Here is a 17,652-nt window from a genome sequence, read left to right on the forward strand (position 1 = left end):
AGTGAATATTTATTTCCATCAATTCTGAACAGCCTCACTGCACAGTTCTGTCTTTATTAAATTCTTGTCAGCACATTCCAACAAAGATGTTTCCCTTCGCCTAGCAATGTTTTGTGGAGATAAAACAGCCTCAGAAATAATAAAATAAAATAAGGGGGGTGTGTTGCTCTGTGAAGGCCAAATCTAAGTAATCACCAGTCTGCATTTTACTGCAACTATTTTGATTTCAAAAATATCTAGGCCAACTTCATGGCCTTATTTCTAGGCAAGCAACAGAACACTTTGCAATACAGTCCTCAGAGCAGACAGATGAAAAAAATAGCATTACTTGCCTCAAAGAAATAATAAGGCTAAGGCTCCAGAGTAATACATGACACTGTCTATTTTATATGAAAAGAAGTTATTTTACAATCCTTTACAGCATTTTGATTATCAGACAAGCCTTTAAAAAACACATTCTCTTCATTTTTAAGTCAGAATACCACTTCAAAACTATGTATTTTAATCCTAATTATTCTCTCTTAGAACTTCTAAATGTATGTGGATTAGTCATAACAGTATAATTTATAATAGATATTGCTCTTCCTTCTTCCAAAAGAAGTTACACATCTACCTAGTTTTTTCAGCTACATGCTGCTGATAAAATTGCCTTGTAACATGACTTTATCTTCTTTCAAGCTCAAAAAAACTGGTTAGTCATCTCTCCATAAAAAAAATCTCTACTCAGAAGTTTTGTTGTTACACTGCATTGTCTGAGGCATTTCAAAAGACATTATACAAAATCAAATTTCATGGAGTTACTACAGTCATTTGTGTGCTTGCAAGCCTGTATTCATGACTGCTAACTAATGGTTTCGAAGCTGCCCCTGTGAAGGAATAAGATTGTCAGTGCTGCAGAAGAAGTGACCTGTCAATACCTGCTCTTGACTCAGCAACGCACACCTGGTTTGGAAGCTTCGGAAGATCTCAAATTGCATTTTTCACTTAACCTGCAGGCAATTATCTCACCCTTGGAGAATGTGACCCAGAGCGCCAGAGCTCCCTGTACTTTCTGCAATCTCACTAGCAATAACAATGAGTGTTCAGAAAGGATTTAACCTTGCATCAGCACTGTAAAAGGTCAGTGCCTTACGGCTAACTAACGCTGCACACTAATAAACGGACAAAAAGATGAAAGCTGTGGTACAAGAGCAAAAGTTGAAAAGGATAGGCTTAGAATTCTGTTAAGACTTCACCACTTCCATGAATGAGAAAAAAAACACTCCAGATGCATCAAAACCCCCATAAAAACTAATAACCATCCTGTATGAAAGGAACATCCATCTTTTCCATTCACAGTCTGTGCAACACTCCCTATTACTTAAGAAATTTAACGTCTGGTAGTATTTCCAATTGCATGGGTTATCCAACAAAAGTATCAGTCTTAACTCACAGTTATCAAAACGTTTTAAGAGTAACTCATGCCCAGAGGATTTTAGGTCTGTGGCTGCTATAACAGACTTTTTTCCCTGCTGGATTTTTTTCTCTTTTTTTTTTATTTTTTCCCCTTGATTCCTGAAGAACAGTGGAGAGTTCCCCAAACAGCTAAATGACTGTGTAGTTTTTCAAAAGCTCTGATTTTTCTACACAGATTTCAAGAATTCTAAGTAACAACAGGGCTAAAAAATATTCAAGCTTGGCTGAAAATGTGAAACACACAAAGAACTGTAGTTTAATTAGTGCTAAAGTACTTCTAAATTATCCCCAAGTTTGTTAAGTAGTTAACCAATGATACCCACTGGCTCATAAATGTATTTTTTAGTAGTTTATAAACAGCATGGTTTCTAACAAAAGGTAGGGGAAGACCAATTAATCAAAAGACTTGTGGATTGATCACGCCACTATCTAGCCCTTAGCCAGTCTACGATCCAATTACTCTGAGCTAGCCGGCACACTAGATCTGTATTACTGTAATGTTCTTCATATTTATGGAAAGCACAATCACAGGAATGTGGGATTATTGCTAACTGATGACAGTCTGCTGCTTACACAGGATAATTCTATGGCTCATCTTTCACATCTGCTTATTAATGACAATAGGTGTTTTTTAGCCTTTTCTTATAACAAAAGGTTGCAAATTATATTTTTTTGTATAAAACTGTTGCACAATACACAGATGAAATTTGCAGTCTATCTGATCTACTTTTTATGGTTAATGTATTAATGCAACTATAAAACTTTTGAGTATCTTAAGATTCATTCTTATAGGGAAACTTAAAAGACAGACTTCATCACAGAGCCAAAATTTACTGTAATCTCCAAAACCAGAGGAATATATATAGTTTTCAGGTACACTTTGCAAGTTGTGCCAAAGTCAACAGCTATTAGGTAAGTGCACTATAGCTAAAGGGGATTTCTGAACACATTTCATCTGTTTGACTAATCATACTAGTAAATCAAAAACCAAGGATTAGACACGGCTATCATTCTCTGTAAAACCAAATTATGTGGTTACACTCAAGTATCACCAGTGTTTGGAGCCGGGGGGAGTTGAATCGTTTTTCTACTCAAGATGTACCCACTATCAAGAGGTAGCTCTATCTGTGGTAAAATAATCAGTGAAACAGCTAATTATCATTAAACTATCATTAAATTTCCAATAAGCACCTTGGTCTACTCTAAAGTGTGAACTTCTTGCTCTGTTTGGGGGCAAAAGAATCTTTTCCATATTGGCGTAGTTCTCAGGCAGACTACCATCTTGAATAAAAGGCATTTCTGCAAGTATAACTTATTTCACTTGGGAGAATAAACCCCAGTAAGAGAAGCTGCATTTAGTAACAAAACCGAGTGAGAAAAGGTGGATTTACTGACACTGTTAGTGTCAGTACAGCTATAGTGACTAACTCTTTCCTGCACACACAAAACTTAAGACAAATCTTTTATGGTCCTCGACTTAGGTTTTTTTCTACATAAAACTAGCATTTGTTTTAATTTTTTAAAATCCTGTTTAAGTAAAAATCTAAACCAATGCTAATATGCTTATTATAGTACATAACAATGGCTTATTACAATTTAAAATAAACTGGTCACAACCCCAGTTTTCCTAAAAACAAATTAAGCAAAACTGAACTAATCTCTTTAAAAATTACCATCAATCCCAGATTCTGACGTGGATTATATGAATTCTCTCTGCAAAATGATTTAAATCAATGTGAACTTCATGTGTACATGTGAACTTCATCTTGGCAGGATGATGCTTTTTGCAAATGAAAGGGTGATATATTCTGCTAAAAGCTGTAGGACTCTAGAAAGAACAGCACTGTACACTTGACTTTGTCCAAACAATTACGTTATTCCTCAAATAAACAGAGAAGTGGGTAAAGGCATAGTGAAATGCTTTCCAGACTTACTGTCAGCACCAGAGGTGAAAAAAGTAAATCTAGACATTTATAAAAAAGAGCAATTAAAAAATAATCTAATTCTAATTTAATCTGGGCAAGTAGTTCTACAGTATCATACACAACCATTCTCGTATTTCTTGTTCAATTCCCATTAATTTTGTTTCTGTTCTCACATATGAGATCAACAGAATTTAAGGGAAGGGGAAAGTAGCTTTGTAACTTTCTTTTTGAGAGCCTCTTCATCTGAAGTAAAAGTGCCCAGTTAGGTATTTATTAAATCTCTTACCTTCAACTCTAGTTTTAGCTACACTGGAAGATGCTCCCAGGTAAAGGGTATGAGAATCAGTAGCACTGATGTGTTTTATGCATGCTAGAGAAAAGCCAGTAATTCATTTAAATAGTCTAATCAATCTGAACATTAATTTGTCAGATTTCTAAGATGATTAAGGTACTGATCCTTCTCAATTAGTATCCAGTTGCTGCTTGTGGTTAAAATCTAATGTAGATGAGAGCAATTTCCTTCTTAAATATCTGTGTGGCTTTTTGTCCCCAGGAATTTAGATCCAGCTATGGTAGCCTGAAATGTGAGACTATTACCTTTAAGACCTTTGTTAAGTTAAATTCTAAAAGAAAACTAATGAGATATTTTTATGCCCTTACTATGAAAAAAAGTTACCAATGATAGTTCCCAGATTGTAATAGAGGTTAATGATCTACAGTTAGTTACTGGAATTCCTACTGAGAACCAAAAAAGCCACAGAAAATTAACTTCCAGAGGGATTCCTCAAAGAGTACATTGGAACAGGATTGGGCTGTATTGGCAGGATATCTTTTTCCTGGTTTATACAGTTTCTGGTTTAGGAAAAAGTAAGACTGGCTCAAGTCCTTCACAGAAGTTTATGTTGGCCACCTCTTCTCTGAACACTGATACATGCTGGCCCTACTTTGTGAGAGAAGATGAGCGCTCAAGTTGGAGGGGCCATAGTTATTTTTTAAAGAAATACCCCACAGCCCAAGACAATAATCAAACACAGGACATGAGGCACACTACAAAACCAATTCAAACCCCCAAAAGCTGTAGACATACTCTGCAACTAAGTTGGAATTAAGAAAATGGGTGGATTATTTTTATTTCAGTGCAGAATTTTTAAAGGCTCATGAATAAGTGCAAGATGGTCCTTATAAAAATTGCTCAAGACTTCACCATCTTTGGAGCAATCTTTATGGTTTTTTTTTTTTCTGAGCTTCTCCATATATCTGGATTAACCAGCCTCAATTTTTCATTTATTATACCTTACATTTCATTGTAGAACAAAAAATATTTTACAAACTTGGTATTAACTGCACATTATAATCTTTGTAACACAGCACATCACTGGAAATACTCCAAATATTTTTGTATCCAATATAATGTGAGGTGTCTTTTGGGGGTGATGCCCTGCAAAGTTACCTGAAGAAGTTAACAGACAAAAATACTTCATATAGTAAAACTGCCAGCACCTTACATTTATAAAAGTACTGTTTATAACATCATTTCAGCCAAATATCCAGGATATTTCTGTCGCCTTCTTCAGCTGTTACTAGTACATCCCAGAAATAGTTTGACTAAAATTAGGAACTTACACTACAAACCATAGAATTGGGAAGACAACTACTGTTGTCTTACAAGATAACTGCAAACAGAAAGGGCAACTGCAACTGAGAGGCTCTCTTAATCCCAAAGCCTTTCTGTCTACCAATGCCTACAAATTTGTTTGCTAGAACATCAGCAGCAGGCTTCAGGTTGCCTGAGTTTGGCAAAGCTAGCTCTAACGAACACAAAGCTAGGGAGGAACTGGAAGTTACAACCACTGTTATCATTAGCACAGAAGTGTAAGAGGATTATTAGAACCATCTGCAGTTCCTAAGTGCCCAACATGATTGTGTTTCATCACCTACAAACTTTTCTTTCTGAGAACATTGTGATTCTCTGCTTTCAAAGCCATGGAGCATTACTGATGAACTACTAGGAATTTGTTGTGACATGCCATGGGGGATGTCCCAGTACTGGGACCCTGACCAGCCCATGCTGTTCAGCTGAAACAAAATTACAGCTTCAGACCAGGTTCTGCAATTCCCTGACTCAAAGCAGGATGTACAGATGGGGGCCAAAAATCAGGCGAGTTCCTCAGAAAAATAAACGTTAAAAAGGTGTTCGGTTTTCTTAAACCATATTTCAGAGTTTACAATACATCAAGTTTTAAAAATGTCAAATGTGTTCAGAACTTTCTTTCCCAGAAAGACAAGTGAAAAGCTGTCTGGCCATGGCCCGAGGAGGGCTCCTATTAAGACTGGCAGTGGAACAGGCTCTCAGTATGCACATCAGCACCAGCCCGAGTACACTCCTGGAAATCAGATGGCTCTGCTTTCTTAAGGGAAACTCTCAGGAATGCACCCATCTGACTGGAACAACACAGAGCTGCTGTTCTATATATTTGGTAACATTCTTATTCAAATACTTTTTCAAATACAATTTCCTGCCTTTAAAACTGTCTAAAACCATATATATACACCTAGACGGTTAAACAGCTTTAAGATGGTATAAACCAGGAAAATTTACACATGAATCTGATGTGTATCTGCTTTTATGGAACAGGATTGTTTTCTTAGTCATACATGACTGTTGATTTCTGTTTAAAACTCATTTAAAAGACATACAATCTGAAACTCCAAACACTTGAAATAATGGTTTCATTCATGGTAAGAAGCTACAAAAATCAAACTCTGTCAAAGGAAGTAGTTTTTGATCTTTCTCCATTCTAAATGTACCTGGAAAAGACATAATTTAACTTCCCTGTATCTACGTGGTTTTCCACCACATTTATGTCAGTTGAGGACCTAAAGAAGAAGCTCTGCACGATTTTGGAAGTCAACTGGTTCTGGATAGGGATAAAAGGAAAGAATGCGCAAAGGAAATCTCTTTGATTGGAAATATTCTGACATTTAATTCTCTGCTTTCGTGGAGCAGGATCCTGCCTGATGTCTTATCATAAAGTCTGTTGGGGAAGGAGGGGTGATGGAAAGACTCTCCACTCTGAAAAACAAACTACTTGCTAGGTTTCCACACTGGACCGGTACTTCCCTTAAAAACCATTTCTCTGTTTTAGTGTTCCACTTGGATAACCTATATTTGTCTATGGTGTGTCAGTCTCTGAAAAAAACTTCTATAGCAAGACACTTTGATAGAAAATATAGGTAAAATGTCCAGTGAGATAATTAGCAGCATTGAGCATGTTCTCTTCACATTCCAAATGAAAATTATTTACATTGCTTCAGATTAAAAAGGCTTTTTTCCTCATAATACTAGTAATTGCTCTTAAAAATTCAGTAATTTATATTCATTCCCTATTCTGTCTTATGGCTATTTTATATAGTGAGGGACATTTTTTGAGTGTAAGTTTTAATGTAAAACCTTAAAGATTAATATTCTTGTCATAATTGTATTTACCTGTATTTTGTAGCCTTACATACTTTTAGTCAAGCTATGCTTTTCATTCGTTCTCTTCCATGAAAGGATACAGCTATTTTTAAAGGTCTAGTACCAACTAATTTTTTTTATTTATTATTTTTTTTTTTTTCCATAATATGTGCCAAAGAGTGTCTCCTCCTAACTCCTTTTTTTTAAAAATCACTCTCAGGGGAATTTTATTCCCCTTTGAACTTCTACTCATTGTTGAATAGAGTGGTCACCAGGCTCAGAACTTCATGGAAGAGAAATAATAATTAAAACCAAAAGTCATGTAAGGCAGGAAGACTTATTAAAACCATCTGAAGAAAAGAAAGTTTATAGTTTTTCTGCATCTTTCAATTTCTGGTCTGTTGTAGGGACTACTCTTACTGTTTGAAAGCTATCTCTGAGTTCTGCAGAAGCTCACAGACCAAAGTACACAACTGTAAACATACAGGTCTTTTATGGTCCAAACGCAGAATGCAGGATACGGGACACAGAAGACACAAAAAGGCTACTCGTTTCTGCACCATTACCCAGACTTTTAAAATCCTAGTACAGGGTAACAAACTATAGCCCGAGGAAAAGCCAAACTGGACTAACACTACTAGCAACCTATGCACTGGAATATTTAAACACAGGTCTATTAAAATATTAATCTATGTTCCTATCAATGTTTGTTTACTTTCATCATATACAAAGAACCACAGGATAATCTGCATTGGAAGGAACCACACTCAAAGTAGGGTTAACTTCAATATTACATCAGGAACTTGTGCAGTCAAGTTCTGAGCATCTCCAAGGCGAGAGATTCCACAATCTCTCCAGGCAGCCTGTCAGCTGGAAAAGAATAAAATGATGAGGAACCCAAACAGAAAGTCAGTTTTGCATACCGAGACACACATGTGTTCCTGCAATTTTTAGAAGTATGTTTTTGCTATACACGTCTAAAAAACCTGACATTAAAGAATATGTAATTTTTTAAATCTTTGTTGCTTCTACAGTCTTTCAAAGGAATAATGCAAACATTACTTCTTCCATGGGCTCACACACACTGAAAAAGTTCAGAATATGGAGTCTATTACATCTGGATATTTATACAGCCCTTCTTTTAGTGCCTTTGGTGCAAAGCTGTCAATTCTCAGGCACTCCAGCTGGCACTTCAATCACAACAGTGACTGCTACAATTAAGTCCCCTTTTCAGACTTCCGAGTTTGGTAAAATAATTTTCTGGTGTGTAAGTCAAATTTGCTCAATTCTGTATCTTATATTTCACAACTAACCCCTTCCCCCTCCTAGCACTCTTAGTGATAGAGAATCACCAAAATACATTTACTCCCTCAGTCAGGAAGAAAAGCATTATTATTTTTCCCATTACTTCAAATTGGAAGCTATTCCCAACATCAAAATTGCCAAAGAAGTGAGCTGAAGGTTAAATCGAAACTTATCTGACATCCATAATGGTCTGGTTGCAGGCCAGGACAAGAAGCTGAAATTACAACAGCGACTACAGCAATAAGCCCTGCAGCTAGTGGAGAGATGGTAGATAATCACCTTCATTCTTGATCCCTCTGCTAGGACTTACTAGTTCCTGAGAGCAGAAAAGAAGGTAGGACTAAAATCTAACGCAGCAAAGGTATGGTAGCAGTGTTAGGTATGTCCTCCTGCCTTTAAAAGTGGCTCTAGCTAGAGTAGCTGCCTGAAGGGAAACCTCTGGCCCAGTCTCTCCATGCAGAATGTTAAAGTTCTCCCAAACGCCCCTTTGTTTCTCACTACCCTACCCAAAGCCCAGTAACTCCACTCCTCTCTAGCATTTTTTCCACACTCATTTCAGACCCTCTATTCCATTCCTCTCAGGTCCAGCTACTCCCCTGCTTCTTCTCACCAGAATACCCACTTGAAATACCCACACCTCTCATAGGAGAAGCACTATGATCCTCTCATTTGAAAGTCTCAAAATCTGCTTTAGCTGTAGGGCTTCTAAGGCAGCAGCACTCTGCAACCTCTTTAACTGGCATAGAGTAAAAAGGTTGTATACAGATAGCACTTACCAAAAATTGATCAGGGTGAGACTGCAGAGGAGAGAAATATAAAAAGAGAATGCATATTTCTCTGTACTTTGAATTCCTCCAGAGGAAATTGTTCTGAGAAATGATGGGAGGGAAATTCTAGCTTCAAATCTAGATTCAAAATAGTGTTCTTACCTGCAGGTAAGATCATTTTCCCCAAGGATCAACATGCTCAAGCAGTCTTCTCAATGCTAACATGAAGTTATTGGGAAACTTAGTTTGATAGCAGTGCTTAAATTAGATGGCATCAAGTTTACTTGTCCTCTGCCACACACACCTGCATGGCACCACAGTTAAGGTGGCCCAGTGCTGAGGAGATGAACTCAGGCAAGACTGTGGCAGTGCATAGGGACAAAGAAAAGCATTTCAAAAGCTCTGGCATTGTACCACAGTCTCCTCTGGCTAAAGGGAAAAAAAAGGACACTCCCAATTAAGTTAAAGCTAACCACCGGATTCCAATTCAGCACTAAATTGTCATGTAAGAATCTTTATTTTTATTGGTACTAAAGACAGTTATATGAGAGTATAATATACCACACGGCACAAGAAGCTTATTAGCTTTACTCTAATGCACGGTACAATTCTGGTCATTGGTGCAGTCTAAATTTCTTCAGGGAATTCTCATAGGAACCAAGAGATCTCGGCATTTTCAACTCCACCCAGTAGTGAATATAAAAACAAACACAGCAATATGTATAACTGATATAGATTAGAAAAAGTCAGTATCAGTCTACTTATTTCCACCCTGAAGAGGGCTTAAAGCATTGCTGGACTTTGTTTCATTTCAATGGAGACTGTAATCTGAAGGGCCTCAGATTACACAGATGCACAGGCTTTATTTTAGTATCATCTAGGATCAGGAGCCTAAAGTACAACCCTCTTTTTTAATAAGCTTTTGAAAGTATTAGCCACATTCATGACAAAATAGAAACATGACAAAACCCAAGTAATTTTCAAAATGCTCTACTTTTTATGCTGTCAATGCCCTTCCTCTATTTTAGAACTTAGACCTAAGTCAACCCACATTAAGCAAGCACTATCACAAAGGAGTGACTAGATACTGATACATAAACAAACATGCTTTTTTTTGTGTGCAGAACATACTTTTTTTAAGGTGTCCTCCATACACCATTCAGCCGATGTTTGAATTTACCCTACCAAAAAATACTTTAAATTCTACATACTGAAAATGAGCAGAAGAGCACAAGTTGGTACTGATCATCTGGAAGACTACAGATCACTCTACTCGCTTCAGTCCTACAGTTCTTCACCTCTGGTACTTAAAAGCCGTCCAGCTTTAGTAATGCAATACATTTCAAATTTTATCATAAAATAAGCTGTTTAGCAACTGCTCATTTATTTACTATACACATATAAGATCTGCCCTTCAAAGTCATATCAAAGTTCCATCACCTTAGTGGTAGATGCACAGAGAAAAAGTTAAAAGATACAAGGCACATATACAGCAATATTTACAACTTCCTGAAGCATGAGTCACATCTGGAGAGCCATATTTGATAGCCACTGATGGCCAAACACTTTGCTTTTTCCTACACGTTAACTGCAAGACAGGGAAAACACCAAAAAAAGCAAAAGCAAAATGGTGTGCAACACCATCAAATCCTTGATCAAGTTCAATCACTAAAAGCAGAGGAAAAATATTCCACAAATGAAACGTCTCATCCCATCTCTGACATGACAAATCAGTGCAACTCTGTACAACTACTATGTGTGTGGATGTGCAAGCACAAATACACATACATAAATGCAGAGTTCTACGCAGGCTTTTTCACTTGACTTAAGGCTAGATAAATGTCACAGACTAATTTTCTCCTGTTATTACTAGGCAATTTCCTTACTGATAATGTGAGAGCCTACATAGTACATATGAAATCGAAGTATCCTTTTAAAAAAAAAAATTCTAAAGATACTTACGGAGTCCAAACCTTCGGAAATGCAGCAATTTCTTCTGGTGTATATTCATCTAACCTCTTGGGGACTACACGTGGCTGAGGAATCTCTTGTAGAAGATTCTTCTGTATATCTTCTGGAATAACCTGAGGCAGGTGAGAATAGTCTTAGCTATCTGACTGTTTAAGAAACAAGACCACTCCCCCACAAATTTAGACCAAAATTTGTCAACAGTACTGCATTCTTCATGTTAAGTGTTTGACCTAAATACAGAAGACCTCATGCATGTCTTATATCTCACAATTTTGTGATATAATAAAGAAAAAAAGCATCAACATTTCAACTTTATTTAGATACATAAATAAAAGAAGGTTGATTTTTCTTAATTTATCTTCTTATGACAAGCATGTTATTTCTAATACTCCCTCTTCACCTATGAATCACACAGAAATTAACTGCATAACTACTCACATCTTCTGGAAACAGGTGCAGCCTCTGCATCATAGTTCTTCTCTGAAGGTTTTTTGGAAGCATTCTATAAATAGTCAGTTTAACAATCTAAGGAAAGATAACATAGCAATAAATAGTCAGATGGGCTACAAATAACATGAAAAAATTAAGCTGTGTTTCCCTCTGTACATTCCATTAGTCACTGAACCTTTTTTCAGTCAACCTCTTCCATGCTGAAGGACTCTGGCATCATATTTAGAAGGTGCTTTAGACTTACTGTTTTGGAAGAAGAAACCCTTACTATAACAGCTGTATAGAAAATTTCGGCTTAGAAAATTAAGAGCTATATATAGCATTGATATTATCATTGCATATGATCATTCAACTCTGAAAAGAATTGAGAAGCTTACGGTAATTTGTATCGTATTGCACATTTATATACACCTGCTACTGAGGAAAAAAAAATTAGGCTCTAACCAATTTACCAAGTTTTGTCAGCATCTCGTTTAACACTGTGATTTGCTGTGTTTGAAACTTCTATATAACTAATGCACTGTATCTTAAGCAAAGCTCCCATACCAGGACACTGCATCATGACCATACTATACATATGTATAACTTATTCCCTTGTTTTCTTCATTCCAGATGTACAATCTCACTTCTGAGTGTCAGGAACCAATAGAATTTGTACATCTACACTAGATGATGCTTGTTGAAAAGTAACAAAATTCAGCAGGATTTCTCTTGGACTCTAGTATGGATGCCCGGAATTTAAATACAAAACACATTGTTATGGACTTCACCCAGGAGGGGAACATTTGTAAATGTAAAACAAGGCTTGCAGCTGTAGTAGAAAAAAAGGGTTTTATAAAGGACATCAAAGCATTTAGGCCTATGTGTAATTTTGTAAGTAGAAGGAAACCCACTCTGCCTGTGGTCCAAGCCACCCAAACATAAATCAGCTCCAAATGAGAAACTACCAGTGCAATGTTAAACTGAAATCAGTAAGCCAGGCTGAAATACAGTGCACTAAAGCCAAACAAATACCCCAGGCCTCTGGATACTTTGAAAAGTGTACTAAGCAAAGTCACTTCTTTTTATATAATTAAAGGCAGTTAACCAAAATTTTAGAGACAATCACTAATACTGAGTTCCCAGCTGGAACCACATAGTTAAGGTAAAATGATTAATTGTTGCAAGTGAAATGAATGAGAAGTGCTGCTTAACCTTGCAGGCATTTCTACTTGAATTCTGAAGTCAGTAAACACTCAAGATAGTTTGGCACCAGCATTACTTTCATTTTGCCATGTAATAAGACAGTTGTCTTAGGATCCTCATAAACATATACTATATGCCTTGAGAAACTCTGAAGGCATTACAGAAGCATCAACATCATGAAGATTTTCAGATGTTATGCAGCTACTACCATAGATCTGTGGACAAATATAAAAAATGTAGACAACAGAAGAAATGCATCAGCTTGTGCAGAGTAATATATAGTGTTGATACCTTCTCCAATAAAAATTAATAAGCAACTACTAAAAAACAAAGATGAAAACTCATGTTTTTATGGAGAAAAATTATTCATGCTTGTAGAGCAAACTAGTTTATTTAGGTCAGTATATCATGTGCTTAGACAAAGGCAAGATAAAGATAGAAAACTGCTCTACTTCATGGAATATGGAAAATCAAGTGAGACACCATAACAATGGAAGAAAACACATGGATATTAAAAACAGCTCATGTGAATAGTTCGTTTACCATCAGTAATCTTAGTTTTGTACACTTAAGTCTCCTTCCTGCACAGTATTTTCCCTTACAGCCAATGAAAGAGCAAAATAGATCTAAAGCAATGGATGCAGAGACTTCACAACATACTGCATAATTATGGGGATTTTTCTGTTTACCTAAAAATTACTTTAACTTCAGGCTGTGACAGAATCAGTGTTAATTCCTTAGATTAATAAACTGTACATACATATGGTCCAACATATGACCTATGACCTACAGATATACAGAGCTAGCTATTTAATGATTTCAGTTCAACAAAAAGCCTTTACAATACTTTAATGAACATTGTTAAATATTTCACTTCTTCAAACAACGGATGTTTGTGTCTGATTTTTGTCTTCCTCTGCAGCATGTGGCACAGACACCTGTTGAAACAAACCAGTGAGCTAGAGGAACAGCTGGTCTATTCTGGTTGTAGATACTTCTGCATGGTGAATCTGACTCAATTTTTTTAGCCACATTACAAAGAGAACAACAGTTCAGGTGCAAAAATGTGCTTATTGAAAAGTCACACTGGAAAAGAACAACTGATTTATAGGCTCACATTAAACAGTGAAGAAGTACTTTCAATATTGTGTACAGTCACTGCAGAACTGACAACCTCAGGGGATGACAGACTAAGATGAAAGCAGGACTTGGAGAAAGGTAATAGATAATGAAAGATAATGGATAATTATACATTCAGTAAGAGCTTCTATGGATACATATGCTAAGTGCAATAAACATAAATCAAGGTACGGTTTGGCATGTCTACCAGTCTCTATGCTGTTCAAGAACTTGTTTGGCTTTCTGTGCCCTTCCACACACGCAGGAAGTGCATTACTGCAAGATCTGCAATATAAAAATAATCCTCACATGAAGCACAAACCATTTTTCACTGACAGGCAGATCACAGAATCATAGACTGGCCTGGGTTGGAAGAGATCATCTAGTTCCACCCCCCTGCCATGGGCAGGGACACCTTCCACTAGCCCAGGTTGCTCAAAGCCCCATCCAACCTGGCCTTGAACGCTGCCAGGGAGGGGGCAGCCACAGCTTCTCTGGGCAACCTGTACCAGTGACTCATCATCCTCATTGTAAAAAAATCCTTCCTTATGTCCAATCTGACCCTACTCTCTTTCAGTTTAAAAACACTGCCCCTTGTTCTGTCCCTACAGGCCTTAATAAAAAGTCATTCTCCATCTCTCTTATAAGCCCTGTTTAAGTGCCTTTTGTCACAAGAGAGGTGCCCCACCCCTCTGACCATCTTTGTGGCCCTCCTCTTGACCCACCCCAACAGGTCCATGGCTTGGGTGCTGAGGACCCCAGAGCTGGACACAGCACTGCACGCATGAGAGCAGAGCAGAGGGGCAGAATCACCTCCCTTGACCTGCTGGTCACACTGCTCTTGATGCAGGCAGTTTTCTGGGCCGTGAGCTCACACTGCTGACTTACGTCCAATTTTTCACCCACCAGCATCTGTAAGTCCTTTTTCACAAGGCTGCTCTCAATCCCTTCATCCCTCAGTCTGTACTGATACTGGGGATTGCCTCGACTCATATACAGGACGTTGCACTTGGCCTTGTTGAACTTCATGAGGTTTGCATGGGCCCACTCCTCAAGCCTGTCCAGGTCCCTCTGAATGGCACATCCCTTCCCTCTAGTGATCAACTGCACCACTCAGCTTGGTGAACAAACTCAAACTCACTGAGGGTGCACTCAATCCTACTGTCTATGTCACTGATGAAGATACTAAATCCTTGCCTGATTCGCAGCAGTAAATTGGATTTCACTGTTACAGTCTCTCCCATTCTGGACATCCAATGAAATTGAATGAACTCTCAAAAGAAACAAACTTGTAACTCAAGAACTAGACATTTCAAAAGGCTCTTGTTTTTTTTTTTAAGTGCATTTTTTTGTGGTTATCATAGAGCCTTTAATGTCTGAGCCACTTGAAAGTATTGCCATCTATATGTTACACCCATGCGGAGAACAGAGGAACAATATCCTTGAGTTTGAGCATGTCTGTTCCCTGCCTCAGCAACTCACAGTAGGGGCTAAGAGGGAACAAACCCTTGGCTTCTGTAGCAGATCATCATTTCCTTGCCGGAAGAGGTCAAAAGCAGATTTATATCATCCACCTCTCAAGTTCATCTTGGTCAAGAAGAAAATAAATTAAAAAAACAAAGAAGGAGGGGTGAGGAGGTGATAACCTTTTACTAAGCAAGGCTCTGTACTTTTATTATTGGTTAATTGCAAGGTAGTTAGTCCAGCTGTAGAACAGAGGGCCATACAGGGAGCTAGGACAGAGAAGGTAGTACTGGATAATATCTAGCTTCCTAAATTCTGCCTCAAAGATTTTTCTATAAGCCAAAGCAAACCCATACCCAGCTCCTGCAAAGACCACATTTACATCCAGTTCTTGCCCAAAATTCTGCTTACAACCAGGACCCCACTCTACCTGGTGCAATGACAAGTCAAAGAAATTCATGAAGCTGTAAGGATTGCTTTTACAACTTTAGTAAGGTTGCATAACAGACAAGGCAGATTCAACTAGCAATATTTATAGGATGTTAAGGACTCTCCTGTTAACCTGAACACGTTCACATTTTACTAAAATTACACCAACCCTAAATAAAAAGCTATGTAACTGCAAGAAAAAGTCTGTTGCTGAACTCACGCAAAACCCAAACACAGATTCAATGCTCCCTGAAACACACAACAGAACGCACTGTTTCTTTAAGGAATAAAAATCCTTCTATATGTTTGTAATACACTTTTAATAAAAGATAATTCTTACTATCTTTTCTATGTGATTATGTTTATTTTTAAACTATTAAAATACAAGATTTTAATTTTAATGAGACATAGATTTCAGTTTGATTTCAAATTGGCAAAGTTGTCTACCGTCCCATTGCAACCTTGATCTCAAATTAATTAGTATATTTTAACAGTTTGTTCAATTATTTAGGGATTCCCATTGCCTCCTCTCCCCAGTCCTTTATCTCTAGTACCAGCGACCTGTAAAATTCCATGTCGTCATACTAACTCATACACATCTGCCATCAGATGTGTAACTCCTTAACAGCCACCAGAGCATTAATATTTGGGGATTTTTAAAGTTCTGTAATGCTGTCTGCCCCAGTTTCTTTTGAATGACAAAATTCCCATTGGCTGTAGTTATGATTGTCTTTGAGTACCGCAGTACTTTTTTTCCAAGTTGGCTAATTTACATACTCACAGCATAAGACATGCTCTTAATCACAGAGTTATATGACATTACTTTTTTAGTTGTCAATTTAAAAGGCTAATACAAGAGGAAAAGAATCTGAATGCAGCTCTAGCCTTGCACTTTCAGACCCTAAATACCCTAAATACGCACTCTTCTGAGTATCAACAAATTAAAAAAATGTATTTATCTGAAATATCATGTGAAGCTTGAAAAGTTCAATTTTTGTGACAGGCTTTGGCTTGTATACAAGTTGCACACTATGCCTGATGGAGATTCTTTGAGATTCTTTGCCAGATAAAACATACTTTAAAGATGGAAATCAACAGAGCAATACCACTCCTGCACAAAGAAGCACAAAATAATTGGCCGAATTTCCAGAGAAAGCCTATCCAAAGAGTTGAATTAAGTCCAATAATCACCAGGAAGCAACTCTAGGACATGGGAAGGACACAGCGCTCCAGAGAAAACAGAGGGATTAATTACAGGGCATATTTTTAAAAAAATAGAAGAATTTCAGGAGACAGACCACTTACTTGGAGGTACAGCTTGATACTACATCTTCCTTTTACCAGTTCTCGGTTTTCTGTTCCATACACGATACTGTTCTTTTCACTACATGTGTTATAAAAGCATTCCAGGAACTTCACCTTTCTACCTCTGGCAGTTATATGAGTAGTAGAGCAAAAATTAATGTACTTAATACTGCCATAGAAATCATTTGTTCACAGACAAACTTCCATTGCATGCCATTTTGTTTTCCACTACTGTTCAGCACTTAAAAACTGAATTCTAATCATGATAGAATCACAGAATGGTTTGAGTTTGAAGGGACCTTAAAGGACATCTAGTTCCACCCCCCCTGCCATGGGCAGGGACACCTTCCACTAGCCCAGGTTGCTCACAGCCCCGTCCAACCTGGCCTTGAACACTGCCAGGGAGGGGGCAGTCACAACCTCTCTGGGCAATCTCTTCCAGTGTCTCACCACCCTCACAGTATGGAATTTCTTCCTAATATCTAAGTCTGACCTCTTTCTGTTTAAAACCATCACCCCTCATCCTACCAATACACACCCTGATAAAGAGTCCCTCCCAAGCTTTCCTGGAGACTCCCTTGAAGCACTGGAAGGCCCCTATAGTCTCCCTGGAGCATTCTCTTCTCCAGACTGAACAACTCCAACTCTCTCAGCCTGTCCTCATAAGAAGGTGCTCCAGATCATCCTCGTGGATGAGAATGAGAAATGGATTAAGGCTTTTTTAAAAAGGGAAGTATTCATTTTTGTCTACTACAAAGCAAAATACCAAGCCAACTCTATGACTTTTTAGAGCACCTAGAGATATTATCAATAAGATAGC

The 17,652-nt window shown here is 37.6% G+C and overlaps 1 protein-coding gene across 1 annotated transcript in view; it reads right to left on the reverse strand.

Moving 5' to 3' along the window:
• The window catches only part of MRPL13 (mitochondrial ribosomal protein L13), a 34,122-nt gene that overhangs the window by 6,395 nt on the left and 10,075 nt on the right, over positions 1–17,652 (reverse strand). The window contains 2 exon segments of the mRNA XM_026841516.1: positions 10,872–10,993; positions 11,319–11,405. Of these exon segments, the coding sequence (XP_026697317.1) occupies positions 10,872–10,993; positions 11,319–11,405 (209 nt within the window).

This window comes from Athene cunicularia (genome assembly GCF_003259725.1).
Source record: "Athene cunicularia isolate RWA chromosome 2 unlocalized genomic scaffold, athCun1 chr2_part1, whole genome shotgun sequence".
Lineage (NCBI taxonomy): Eukaryota > Metazoa > Chordata > Aves > Strigiformes > Strigidae > Athene > Athene cunicularia.